At 41.7% G+C, this 14,932-nt stretch overlaps 1 protein-coding gene across 1 annotated transcript in view; it reads left to right on the forward strand.

Annotated features, from left to right (window-relative positions):
- The window catches only part of TRPA1 (transient receptor potential cation channel subfamily A member 1), a 59,214-nt gene extending 48,850 nt beyond the window's left edge, over positions 1-10,364 (forward strand). Inside the window, exons 23-28 of the mRNA XM_007185124.2 lie at positions 427-556; positions 987-1,169; positions 4,135-4,203; positions 7,804-7,917; positions 9,423-9,523; positions 10,160-10,364. Of these exons, the coding sequence (XP_007185186.2) occupies positions 427-556; positions 987-1,169; positions 4,135-4,203; positions 7,804-7,917; positions 9,423-9,523; positions 10,160-10,364 (802 nt within the window). The remainder of the gene's footprint in view (positions 1-426; positions 557-986; positions 1,170-4,134; positions 4,204-7,803; positions 7,918-9,422; positions 9,524-10,159) is intronic.
- Positions 10,365-14,932: the final 4,568 nt, after the last annotated feature.

Here is a 14,932-nt window from a genome sequence, read left to right on the forward strand (position 1 = left end):
TGAACGTAGGCCTGTGCCCAGGAATAGGTGCCCTCGGGGACGTGAGCTCATTGAATCCATCTCCCCTGGATGCATCAGACAACGCCTCTCTCTACTCCATCAAGCGTTTAGTAGCATTACTTGATATTGGAACGCTCTGATTTTTCTCTCCTACTTTGGCTGAAGTAATGTCCAGTGGTCAAGTGGACAAACAATTCAAGATAAACATTAGAAAGACGGAAAAAAAAAAAGAAACAAAGCAGTTTGACAGTTCGAAAATAAAGACTTGACTATTCATAAATTCTCATGTCTCTTTTTGAAAGTTACCGGCCTTGATTATTTCATCTGTGAAACCTAGTACCTGGTGCCTGATAACTAATGACACTGAGTGAAATACAGTCTGAGCAGGAAAGTGAATAAATACTGTAATTGTTAAAATGTCCCTAGATTTGAAAATTGTGGAATTTTTATCGTGATGTTGGAGGTGATCATGAAAACGCTGTTGAAATCTACAGTTGTGTTTGTCTTCCTTCTTGTGGCTTTTGGACTCAGCTTTTACGTCCTCCTGAGTATACAGGTGAGGTATTTGCATGAGCCATTGATTTTGTTGCTGTGAATATTGGGGATACATATTTATACTTAAATCTTAATGGTGTAGAAAATTCATAATACCCTAACAATATTCGAATATTTTTTTATCTGATATAATAGCATTCACATGATTTTCATTACAGGAAAAAGTATGTTCTTACTCAATGACTCTTTTTCCATTGTCAAAAAAGTTTATGTCTAGTGCATGATGATTTGTTATATGTGCAGAAAAGATGTTTTTGATGACTTTACCTCCAGTTTATTAGTAGTTCTTATCACTGTATTTCAGTAGCTATATTCTTATGACTTAAAAAAAAAGTATTTTAAATGTGATTTTTATCATTTCACTCTCCAGGAAACATTTTTTTCATTATATGCATTTTGCATTTCATTTTCACCTTACTTTCTTTTCTCAGGATGCTTTCAGCTCTCCGTTGCTTTCTATAATGCAGACCTTCAGCATGATGCTAGGAGACATCAATTATCACGATGCCTTCTTAGAACCGTATTTGAGAAATGAATTGGCGTATCCACTTCTGTCCTTTGCACACCTTATTGTGTTCACCATGTTCGTTCCAATTGTCCTCATGAATTTACTTGTGAGTAATTTATCCTTGTATTTTCTGTTGGCTGATCATTTGGGACGTTTAATAATGATAATGATTTATAGCCTCTTTAGTCTCCCTTCATGAAGGGGAAGAGGGGACTACTATAAAATTCATTCATTCAACATTCATTTAGTGCCTGGGGCATGCCCGGTAGTGTGAGGTCAGCGGATGCAAAGATGCATTCACTTGGCAAGTATTTACCGAGAACCTACTAAATGCCAGACACTGATCCAGGTGCAACAGTGATGAACAAAACAGACCAACGCCCAGTCCTGACATGATTATAAACTAGTCATGAAGTTGAGTAGTAAACCAATAAATATGTAGCATGATGTCATGGGGGTGTTAAATGCCATGAAGAAGTACGAAGTAGAATAAGGACATAATGATGAATGGTGTGTGCCGCTTTGGGGTTGGGCTGGGGGTCACAGTTTAGGCCGAGACCTTCATGGAGTGAAGGATTAAGACCTCATCTCTGCCCTCGAATTTCTCATTGAAATTCGGAGATTCAAGTGGGGAAGAGTCGCTCACGCAGAGGGCATCTGCAGCCTTTAGCTGCCACCTCTGAGCCAGTCAGAGGCTGGATGCCTTCAGGAGACACAAGCATTCCCTTCCACAGAGAGCCTGCTCCGGCCACGGGCATCTTGGCTGATGCAGGCAGAAGTACATCCTAACACCAGGTCCATGGGGAGACTTTCCCGGCAAAAATGTGCTGAATGTGTGCCTGTCCATGTAAATACATATTTATAGATAGATAAACAAACAAATATTTAAATGGACAAGCACACGTTCAGTACATTTTTTGTGAATCTGACTGCAGCAGAGACTTTGCTAGGCAGTGCTGACGGAAAGAAAAAAAAATACAGACTACTTAATGTTTTGATTCACATACTTGATACAACTTCAGAGTTTTCTTTTGGTGACCTAGAAAGATAAAGGATGGCCCTAAGACTAATAAAGAATGATATAAAGCCCACTTCCTCTCTTATGTTTGGGGAGATGATTATCTAGAAGAGAATTAGGCCCAGCGGAAGTACAGGTTGGTGCCAAACTCAAGCCGCTAAACCCAGCGCCCGTGGAGCAGCTCTACCTGTATCTCCCAGAGGAAAATCCAACCCAGCAGAGCCGAGACTGACAGTGTTCTTCCTTCAAACTCTGCTACTGCCTCTCAGTAGCAACTCCCAGTCTTCTGACTCAAATCATTGGAAGATGTTCTAAATCATCCCACCCCCGCCCCCTTTCCTCAGTTCTTTCAATAAAAGTTGCCTCTCACACCTACTTTTATGGGCCTGCACCCTCCTGGCTCCTCATCCGAGTTGCTGCAGGACAGAAGATTCTTTCTATCTCCTCTCACTTCTCTGTCTGTTCCTTCCTGCAAATTGTCGCCAGAGTGATGTTCTCGTAATGAAAAGCTGGGTTTATCAGTGTCTCTTCCAAGAATTTTTTCTATGATTCTCCAAAAACTTCAATCCAGTCTAAACCCATTATCATAGCATGCACAGGTTCTCGTAATCTGGATCTTACCCAGATCTTACCCAACTCTCCCCGCTTTGAGCAGGATTTACCCAGACGTGCACATTCACTGAGGGTGCAAGGCTTTCCTTCCTGCCTCCTGGGGTCCGGATGGGCTGTCCATTTCCCTGGAGAGCCCGCCCACCTTGGGTTAACTCTAAGCTCTCACCACTGAGCTCAAGCATCATCTCCCCTGGGCAGACTTTCTTAACCAACTCCCTCCGCCCTCCAGCACCCTTAGTCTGAATCGAGTGCCCCTTCCTTGTGTTTTCATAGTTTTGAGGACACAAATCAGAGAAAGATAGCAATAAAACCTACTTCCGAGGTTGTTGTGAGGATGAAATGAGCTAAAACAAAGCACCTAGAACAGCACTTGGCACATGAAAAGCATCTAGTAAATGTTAACTACGATCCAACATTAATAACTGACTCATGGGCTCAGATATCCTCTGAGCCCAGGCAAGTTATCTTAAATGTGTGAAGCAGCAGTTATGAGACAGCTGGTTCTGATGGGGGCCGATATAAACTAGAGAGAATGCCCATCTAAAGGCTTGCAAATTAATAATTTAAAACAACCGTTATCCTGCCAAATAAAACCTACTTGCTGACTATCTAAATGGTTCTCAGTGCTAGTGTGCATGCCCTGGAATATACTCTTTCACTGGTCATTCACTCAGCGGTGAATTTGTGTACCTACCATGTGCCCTGCTCTGTTCTAAGCACTGGGCATATGGTGGTGACCTGGGCAGACAGAGCCCTTCTCTCGGGGCGTTTATTTGACTTTGAGCTCCTTGAGCAGGGACTGGCTTTTGCTCTCCGACTGCAGCATGCAGGAGGCTGGTTCAGCATAGACAGGTACTAAGTTGCTAACAAGTGATGAGAGAATGAGTGAACATAGCTGATTTAATTCGGATTCAGTAGAACTGAGCTGACAGCTTGCCTCCACCTAATTCTACCTAGCCATGGATTTCTAGAGGGAGACTTTACCAGAGCTTCACCTACCCTGAAAGGGTACCTGTTCCTCCCAAACAAATGGAAGATATACATTCCTTCCATTCCCTCAGGTTAATGTTTTAGCTTTTCCATGTTGTCAAGTCACTCTTGTTTACCTTGGGTGCTAAACTCCTGGAGTTTGCAACCATGTTTCATGGCTACACCAATCCTAGTTGATATCACATCACCCCTGTCCTCTCCAAAAATAACTTCATTTTAAGATAAGATGAAGTGCAGATTAATTTGTGTGCCTTCACTTTTCATGATAATACTTATGATTACTGGACCCACTGATGTGACGCAGTTTTCTGTAAGGTGTGTAAGCACAGTGTTTTGAGGCCACTGCTGGTGAACGTCATGCCCACTCCCTGACTGTAGCCAGAGAGACTACAAGTGTATTTTGAGGTGAGCCATTAAACCAAGAGTGATTCACTGCCGTGTTGTCCTTCAGATTGGTTTGGCAGTTGGTGACATTGCTGAGGTCCAGAAGCATGCATTGTTGAAGAGGATTGCCATGCAGGTAGGTGTTATATTTAATTATCACTTGCTGAAATTAGCACCACCCTAATTATTCAAATATATCACTGCTGGTTTCTGAGAACACAGTTATTGAATACGGGTGCTGTCTTAGTCCTGAGAAGCACCGCAGTGTGCAGGTCATGCATGTTCTCTGATGTCCCTGCTGGGGTCAGAGAATCAACCGTCATGAAGAAGATTTCCCACAGCAATCTCGGCAGAGAAATTGGGAAATTGCCTGAGCCTCTTTTTATGTCAGCATGTGGCCAACCAGGTAGTTAGAGGCCGGACCAAGAACATCACAGGTGAAGCATTCTGTCTCCTGACAGCCAAACTGTTCAAAGGAGCGCTTGATATTCTGGGCACAGAATTACAGGGTCCTCCCAGCGTGTGCTATATTGAAGTGTTAACTGCATACATGAGATTGTGTTCCCTAGAAATCGTCTTTCTAGACAATTTGATGTAAAATTCCCTAGAGTCAAGGTTCCTGGATAGATCTTTGGCTACTGAATTTTGTGAGGTAGTTTCCTGTTACAGGACAGAAAGCTATTTCTGTGCTCTTATTGCATTGCCTTTCAATTTCAAATCTGAATGGGAATATTTGATGTTTCAGAAATATCTGACAACCAGTTGAATATATACATTTAGGAACTTAGGCCAGTTCAAAAGGAAAAAAAATTCATGCTAAGATATAACTTTCTCCTCAGTCTTCACTTTTCTTGGTCACACTGCTCTCTTCTGTTACTTATTCAGCTATATGTTAGCAAATATTTACCTTAAAAAATTGCTCCAGTACATGGGATGTACAAAGCACAGTGCAACTTAGCATGAGAACCCAGAGGAATTAAAGGGATGTGATCTTTGACTTTAATAAGCAAAACAATCTAATTAGCACACCAACTAAACATTCAGAGTATAAAATATCAAAGTCAACTTAGAACCATCCTTAAACTCTAAACTCTGTGACTAAGCTGTATATCATGCAGAGAGCTTAGAACATTAAAGAACATGAATTAAATGGTTAGAATGTCAGGTACAGAAAATCAGCGTAAAAATAACTAAGGAAATGCTGCGTGGAAGAATTGGGATGTGAGCTGGGCATTGAAAGATAGTGGGATTTAGAAGGGCTGCGAGGCCGGTCCAGAAAGGGGGCACCCAGCAGGAGCAAAGGGCCGAAGGCAAAACAGGGGAAATGGCTAAGGAGGTGTGATGGGGCCTCCTGGCTTGGAGGGATGGCTCCTTAGAGGGGGATAAGGCTGCTCCAGATGATAGAGGGGGCTTTACTCAAAAACAGCGAACAAAGAAGAACCTTAGCTTGGAAAGAAAGGGCAGTAAATGATGAAGTGCTTCAAGTTATTTTGTTAGTGACTAGAAAGTTATTATCAGCCCTTCCAAAGAATGGGAACAGAATGAAAGTGGCATTTAAGAGGACCTGTTACTCTCTTGGTTTAGTGGGGAAAGACTGCAGGAAGGAAGAGCTACGGACTGGTTATCGCCGTAACAAAGATGGAGTGCAGGACTCCAGGTAGGCGGACAGGAGAGGAGAAGGGATGTTTAAGCTCTCGGCTGGCATGTCAGCAGCATTTCATAACTGATGACTCCTGAAAATACCAGGGGAAATAAATAAAAAGAACAGTATGAGCAAGGGCACTAGATAAACTGCCTGGAGGAAGCATGCTGAGGTGCAGCGTCAGTGCCGTTGATTTGGAAAGCACCGTCCCATATGAGATTTGATAATGCTCCCCGAAACCAAACAGCGCAGAGACCGCCAAGGGAAGCAGGCAAAGCAAGTACCTCCATGTTATCTGTTTCTTGTTTTGGGTCAATAATAGTATTGACTAGAAAACCAGGAAGCCATTCTCCTTTCTTCCCTGAGTTGCTTTTTAAGCAACTCTCTATCCATGTACAACTCTCTACATCAGACTTAACAACCGAAGTTTGAGCCCACGTCAGAACCGGTGGCATAAGACGATGGGCAGCAGTGCATTTCCTACAGGGAGATTTAGTCTTCCCACAAAATCATCTCAAACACAAGTGAGGCCAGAAAGGTCCCTGAGACAGTGCTGCTGGGAGATGCATTCACGAAGTGAAGTGTCAGTTCCTCAAGTACAGGAGTTGTGAGTATCTTGAGGGGCTTGGAGCTGTTTGGTTAGTTTTTAACACTAGTTTCCCCATTTCCCAGAGCAGGCTGGCAGCCGTAGACATCCACAAACATTTAAATACATGCTGCATATTACGAAAGGAAACCCACGGAGTGCTTCTTACCCTTCAACATGGAAGACCCACCAGGTAGTAGAGGTGAAGATGCTCCCTTCCAGAGGAGCTATGCTGGGCGCATCCCACTGGACCCACCACGATTAGACTTTGGGCTCTGCCTGCCATCCTCGCTAGGACCGTATTTGAGAGAGGTAGTCTGGCAGCTCCTATGTAGAGAACGAACAAGGTTAAGACACACCATGTGCTTTATCTGTCGGCAAACACGAGGGTTGAATAAATCCTTCTCAGTCGAGCTGGAGTAAGTGCATGTGACCTCTGAAAATGTGTATGGCAAGGGGAAGGAATATTGCCCTAAAGACCCAGGGGAAGAGGAACCCCTGAAGATTATATTACTCAAAACATCTAATTGGAACTGTTAATAAGATATAAGAAAATATAGCTTTTCTTGAAACTGGAACTAACATAATGTTAAGTGGCGATAGTGCTATAAAAATACCAGGGAAGCAAGTTAGGGAGTGTGCTATGTGGGAGGGGGGCTGCAGTTTTATACAGTGTGGTCAGGACAGTTCTTACCATCACACCATTTAGGAATATCAACCACTTAGATGCCCATATATTAAAAAAGCCTATGGTCTTAGAAAGAAAAATCTCACTTATACAGTCATTATATTAAACGTAGCTAAACAACGGACACAAAGGGCTCTAAGAAGAGAATCAAAGATAAATTTGGCAAATGCAAACAAAAAGAAAAGTGGAAAATATGAGAATTAAATTCAATAATAAGTCAAGGTGAAAACATTAAACAAAAGTTTGTATCTCTGAAACCAGAAATTATCCTCAAGGTGCGTCATGGATAAACCGTTTGGCACCTGATAGCACAGCGTGAAAGGTTTATCAGGTCCTCTTGGATGTGCTTAGACTCTCCTTCTTTCCCTGCCGACCTCTGTATCCCTCCACTTCAGCACTTCCCCCTCTGCCCTGTCGTCGGTGCACATCGTTCCACCCACACCTTGCGGTTGTGCGCGTTGTGGAGTGTGGCGCCCCGAGGGTGTGGCTTCAGTCTTCTTCTGCTTGACACGCCCAGTGTTGGTCACGGTCCCCGAACAGTAAACGTCTGCGACTTAAATGGAATCCCTTCTTTAAACAGCTGGCCCCCGATGGCAGACGGCTGCCCCTGTCTTGTCGGTGGAGGAAGTGAGAGGTGGGGGCAGGTGACAGCAAGCTCGAGCTCAGGGTGAAGGAAACTGGGCCGGCCCGGCTGCCTGTGCACAGGCTGGGACACGGGATTCAGTCTCCAGTGCGCTGTGCCGACGACTGCTTCCCTGCCGTGTACGGGTTCCAGGGGCTTATCAATGATTCCTTTCAATAAATCCCCAATGCACTTTAGGTGGAACTTCATACCAGCCTGGAAAAGAAGCTGCCGCTCTGGTTCCTACACAAAGTCGATCAGAAATCCACCGTCGTGTATCCCAACAGACCCAGATATGGTGAAGGGCTGTTAGTAAGTACATGTGACAAAGATCGACATAAATAATGTGATGGAGCTTAACATTCATTCATCGTGTTATCCCCAAGGGTGCCTGGTAATGATCAATGGGAAGGAGACATGTAGTCCTGTCTTCCACGTGGCTCGTCCACAGCCTCTTTGTTAAATATATACCACACCACTGTGAGAGCAGATGGGGGGGTGGGCCAGCCATACCCTTAGGGATCTTTTCTTACAGTGTAGGTATACTTCACTTGCGTTTCCTAGTCACATGTCACTGACATGTGTGCAGATGTGTATGTGTACGTATCTAGAACACACATGTACATATACACAGGTACATATATACACACAAAAGGAGAGTATACATTATAGAGGACATACAAAGACTAAGCAAGGTCATTGCATTATAATGGAAAAGGGAGTATACTAAGAGTTGAAAGTACTGGATGCTAATTCTTTCTGAGTTCTTCATAGGTTAATTTTCCATTGTGTAGTCATAAAATGATAAAGTCGATCTCAGTATGAACCTAGGCTTTCTTCTGCTCTAAACTATTTCCCTATTTGATTTCACTCGTACCCACCGTTGCAGTCACTACTGAAACACAGAAAGCTCAGCAGTTGATTCTCCTGCCTAGAGCTCCTTGAGTTTCAGGCCCCTGTATCCAACTGTCTACTTGACATCTTCCCTGGTACGTCTTCAATGTACCTCAGATTCCACGTGTTCAAAACATACTCATGCAAAACACACTCATGAGCTCCGCCCCTCCTGTTTCACTTCCTCCCGACATCCCCTACAGGGGGAGAGTGAAACAGCGCCGTCCTTCTCCAGACTGTCTTATTTCATTGACGGTCACCTCCATTCATCTGCCTGTGCAAGACGTCGTCCTTGTCGTCTCCTTTCCCTTTTCTCCCCCCTCACACCCAGGCAGTCCCACATTTGGTCCATTTGACTTACCAGGTGGCCTGTGCAAGTGGCCATCTTCTCTTGCCTGGATGGCTGGAACTTCCTCATTCCTAGTCATTTCACACCTGCCCTTGACCCTCTCCAGTCCGCTGATGGTTTAAAAGACACTAAATTAAAAAAAATATATTGAAATTGCATTTCAGAAATGTCCCCATGTGAAATTCAGTTGTGTTGGATAATGGTGCAGAGCAGTTTTAGAGAACTAACAACTAATCCTGTGTGGAATACCACCACTCATGATGGACGTTTTTCATGAGAAAATATAAAATGGTTCTGTTACACCTTTTCCTAAACAACCCCCCATTCCAGTTTTACTCCCCTATATTATTTATATGTCTTGTACTTTCCTCTAGTATAACATACATGACTTCATTTTATAGCTCTTTGCATTTGTCTATTTCTCTTAAGAGACTGTGAGCTCCTTGAGGGCCATGGCTGTGTCTGAATATTTGTGCTAGCATGCCAGCCTCAGTAGCTGAATCACGGCACACGTTCAAGAAGTAGTTCCTGAACTGAGTTCTACCTGCGTAACTATTAATCTTTTATCCCATAGCGTGGTGTATTTCATTATTTCTTTTGCACCCAAGAAGTGAGACAAGAAATACCAAATGTTGATACATCTTTAGAAACAGAAATAATGAAGCAAAAGTACCGGTATGTATGCTTCCTTTCATCTGTATTTGAAAAATTTAAAACTCTTAACAATGACGCATAGTATAAGTTTATATTGTATATTTGTGTTTATTTATCTATATTGTCAGGCTTTAATTGACTGATGTGGCTAGTATATTGAGAATCTTTTTTTTAGACCCAATAACTGATTTGCTGCTATTGACAAATCAGTTTGCCAATCAGTATCCTAAACTGCATTCTTCATCAGCCATCTGAATTCTTACATCAAAACTCTGGAAGCTTTGAGGATCCCTGGAGAAGCTATGTAGTGTACAGTGGTCAAGCCTGAGGGCTTTAGGGTTCATTTACCTGCATTCAAAGACCTACTCAACTGTTTACTAACTGTATGACCCTGGGCAAGCTGCTGAACTTTTCTGTGCAACAGTGTTTTACTCTTTAAAATGGGAACAAAGATTAACTAGCCATGAATGAACAGTGTAAGCTTGGGAAAAATCACTTAAACTTTAAAAGTATGTATTTCTTAGGATCATGATTACCAGGAGGCTCCAACCTGGGCACAGTTAATCCGACCTAGAACACCTGAGTACACAGGCCTTCCCGCACTCGAGGGCTGAAAGGATGATTGAAAAGAAACTCATGAAATGTATGTCCTTTTAGGCTGAAGGATCTCAGTTCTCTTCTGGAAAAACAGCATGAGCTTATTAAACTCATCACTCAGAAGATGGAAATCGTCTCTGAGACAGAGGATGAAGATTACCACAGTTCTTTTCAAGACAGGTTTAAGAAACAGCAGTTAGAACAAAGGAATAGCAAATGGAATTCTGTACGGAGAGCAGTAAAGGCAAAACCACACAGCCCTTAGCATTAGTTATCCCAGCCTGCAACGGGGTTTCCGACGGGGGGCGGGGGTTACATGACTTACTGAGTCTAAATTCCAATTTGGCAAGAGTGAGGAAAAAGCAGAAATATGATTCTGATTCCACTATATGTGAAATCATGGTTCCTGTATTCTATAGGAAAGGTAGACTCTCTTTTTCTATCTCTCTTCATATTTTTTACCAGTCACTACGTACAGGGAATATCCTTGCTAATAAGTTCAGGTTGGACTTTACCTCACATTATTTGAATGGGTAGAAAACTAATTTGCTAGAACACACATTTGTAATGATAAGGAGTAATACATGTAACTATTAAGCTAGAATACAAATGTCAATACTGGATTCCTGCTTAATAATTATACAGTAGGGAAATGCATTAGACAATGAAGTATCGTATTAGGTCCTACCACTTGGTATATTTTGTGTTGGACGACTCTGTGGGTGGAACCCTGTGTGCTCTGTTCCCACCAGAATAAATCCCCCCACCTTCCTGCTGCTCCTGACACACCTGATGTCACTTTGAGATGAGGCCCAAATGAATAGACCTTATGCATGAATTTTACTATATGTAGCGTCTGTTTTTTCTGTATTTTTTGTTTGCCGATGATGGTAATAAATGTAAAATCGATACAGTCACCCCAGTGACTATCATGTGAGCGTTTTATTACATTTATTTTTGAGATTTGCAAAAATGCTTCCATCATATATGTCCTTTTTCTTTTGATGTCCAGTACAACGTGTGAATCAATTAAATGCCTCATCATGGATCTTTCCAAGGTCCCTCTCCTGTTTTATTTTCCTCTTCACCCCAAGTCTCATGTTATTACCCCCAGGAAGCACCCTGTCTAAGGAATGTCTTTGGCCATGAATGTATTTTTGTGTTTTGTTGAACAGTATTGTTTGGGTATGTTTTTATTTACATAGGTGTGTGTGTTGCTATGCTATGGCTCTTGTTCTCTTTCTTACTTCTTTCCACTGAACGTCATGTCTGCAGGGTACAACTGAGGTGTCCCCTGTCCAGTTAGTAAGAACCTCTGATGGCTGCTCCCTGTCACTGTGTGCACCTGCGCATTGGACTCTTGTCTGCTCCAAAGATGGACCCGTCGGTGGCCTCCCCTCCCGCTGTCACACATCCTCAAACACACTCACTCAGGCACAGTGCTGAGTGACAATATGTAATATGAAAAAACCAGACATTTTTACATCTGTGGTCCAACAGAACTGATGGCCTAGAAGCTATGTTATATGTGCCTTAATCTTTGATATGAAAACGAAGAGCTTTGGCCTTTGTTTTCCTAAAAAAGAGAGACTGGAAGTTCACAGTACAGGAGCAATAACCAGGGATGTCCCGATCATGAAAACAAATGGTCCTTTCACAGTCTTCACACTTCTCAAACTTTGTGTATCTTGAGCAATACACATCTTCATTCAACGTTTATTGAACACCAATGTGTGACACACTGTACCACACCCGTTGTGGGAGATACTGAAATAAATATGTTATCGCACTTGCTCTTAAAAGGTTTACAATTTAATGAGTATCCTTTACTTTCCAAAATTCTCTCCTCTTTTGACCCCCAAACACTGCATTCTCCTGCCTCTTCCATTATTTTTCTGACCGCTTCTCCTCTTACTGGCTTCTCTCTCCTGCCTGCTAACTAGATGTTTACACCCCTGAGGTCTGTCCTTGACTCTCTTCCCTCACACACTCCTTTGCAATCACCATAGCACAACTTCACTTAGGTCTGTATCTGACAAATTGATGTATCTTCTGCCCCTTCTCCCAAAGTCCAGTTCTGTATTTCCATAGTTCTTTAAATTAAATACATATAAATATGAATGGGGGACAGTAAACCAGTTCCTCCTGGTTTCCAATTTTCTGTCAATGGTACCACCATTCTCTCACGCTCCTAGACTTGAAACTAATATACTATGTTGGTTAATCTTCCTAAAGTACAGCTCTAAGCCTTTACATCCATGCTAAAAAGCTTTAGAGACTTTCCTTTTCCTTCATAAGCAACCTAATCTATTAACCTATCGCCTCAATCTAATTTAGTTTTGTCTTCCAGTATTCCACACTTGCTCCAAATCAAAAGATCACTATTCCATCAAAACACTTCATGGTGTCCCATCTCCATACCTACTGTCTCTCTCCCACCCACGACGTCCTCTCTCCAACTCTTTTCAAGCTCAGTTGAAATGGCACCTCCACCCTGGGGTCTTTCCTAATTTGATTCTTTCCTAATTTGCAAAGGTGACGCTCCCTGCCCCCTCCGAACTGCAGCCTCTGCATTTCTCCTTCGCCACTTCTGCCTGCTATGCTGACCAAGACTTCCTCTCCCACTAGGGGGTAGACTTTTGAGGTCCATGATTCACCATCATCAATAGTCTCAAACAATCCAAAGAACTCCACCCTGTTTCTTTTTTTTTTTTTTTTTCAACGTGTGTAGCTCCTGGCACAGGGCCTTGCATAATAGATAATAATAGATGTTCAATGCAAATACATAAATCAAATAATTAAAAAATCAGGGAAAATAATGCATACTATAAGCCTGAAAGATATTGCCAGAAAACTGGCCCAGCCTGCCTCAGAAAAGCAGTTGAGTGTCCCTATTCTGTTGACCCTTGTCTCAGAGAAGTTGAATGATTTTCCTCTAACTGGTGGAAGAGACACTGAAACACCACTTTTCTGCCTTTTTTCACTGCTTCAATATGTTTGTTTGTTTTACGGTTTTTAACTATGGTTAGCATGGGCAATAGAACGTGTGCTTAGCAATAAGACAACTTGAATGTTAATACTGATCCTAACTCTTCTTGGCTGAATGACTGGATGTTTCCACATCTCTTAAAATGGTGATAAGAACATATATCCCTGTGGTGTTCAAGGGGTGGGCGATATCGTGCATGCAGAGTGCCTACTTCAATAAATGCTATTGCAGTGAGTGTAAGAGAACTGATTTACCTGAGGTAAAGGGGTCATAGAACACTGCAGTCTTCATACTGTACCAATTTCATATCATGGCATTTACTCAGAAGTTACTAATTGGCAACCTGATACAAGCTGAAGCTCCCAGGAACTTCTGAATCTCACTAGCCAAACAAATCCTGAAATGTATGAACTACAATAGAAACCTCACATTTAGTGAAAACTGATTAACTATTATAGCACTTTTTCTTATCTTTATTTTTGCCTCAGATTCAAATCACTAAACATCGAGACAGCCCCACTCTCTGCTAGAATAAATCACTGTTGGATGGACCTAGAGATTATCATACCAAGTGAAGTAAGTCAGAAAGACAAAGACAGCTACATATGATATCACTTATATGTGGAATCTTAAAAAATGATACAAATGAACTTATTTACAAGACAGAAGTAGACTCACAAGACATAGAAAACAAACGGTTACCAAAGGGGAAAGGAGTTGGGGAGGGAGAAATTAGGAGTTTGGAATTAACAGATACGCACACTACTATGTATAAAATAGGTAAACAACAAGGACCTACTGCATGGCACAGGGAACTGTATTCAATATCTTGTAATAACCTATAATGGAAAAGAATCCGAAAAAGAATATATATGTGTGTGTATATTTATATACACACATATATAACTGAATCACTTTGCTGTACACCTGAAACTAACACAACATCGTAAATCAACTAGACTACAATTTTTAAAAAAAATCACTGTCGTGTATTTTTAAACCATTGTGGACATTTTGATAGGAATAGATAAAATAAAGAAAAAAGGCTTATAAAGTATTTCTCTGTTTCAGGCACTGCTCCAAGTATTATCTTACTTGATTCTCAAAACAACCATATGTGGTAGGTACTGTTATCATCACCATCCTTGTTTTATGAAAGAAATCATGACACTTCTAGATGGAGTAACTTGTTTAAAGACACACTGCTGAGATGTGAACTCAGTGTCTGCTTTCTGATCCTGTATTCTTATCATGACGCTATACTGTCTCAAATGAAAATCAGAGAAAAGATAATTTTTTCCTCAGTGGCTTTATACCTGAAAGATTACTGAGTGGATATTTGCAATGTTAGCAGTCACAGGCAAGTGCATTTAAAGGTTGGGAGACAGAGGACACCAGAGACAGCATGAAAAGAAAAGTGTGAAGGCTGAGCATTCAGGCTGCTCGAGGCATTTCCGAGTCAAACTATTGATACTTCCTAGCTGTGTGATCCTGAATAAGACACGTACTTAAACTCGCTGTGAAAGGGGGATATTAAGAGCACACACCTCAGAGATTGTGCTGAGGATTAAATGAGTGAATGCAAGTGAAATGCTTGGAATGGAGAATTGGCAATATTCTCAGTATTAGCACTCAAGATACTAGCCATTATGGAAGAGTAAGTCATTTACAAAGACCTGGCAGAACAACCTTTTATTTAAAGCATTTTTTCCTTTATATTCAAACTGAGAAATGTAAGAACTATATATGCACTGTTAAAAATTCAGCTATTATATCATATTTCAGATATTTTTCCCAGTTTGTTTCCAAAATTTCTCAAATACAATTTAATTCATGTGCTTGAT

Source organism: Balaenoptera acutorostrata, chromosome 17, assembly GCF_949987535.1.
Source record: "Balaenoptera acutorostrata chromosome 17, mBalAcu1.1, whole genome shotgun sequence".
Lineage (NCBI taxonomy): Eukaryota > Metazoa > Chordata > Mammalia > Artiodactyla > Balaenopteridae > Balaenoptera > Balaenoptera acutorostrata.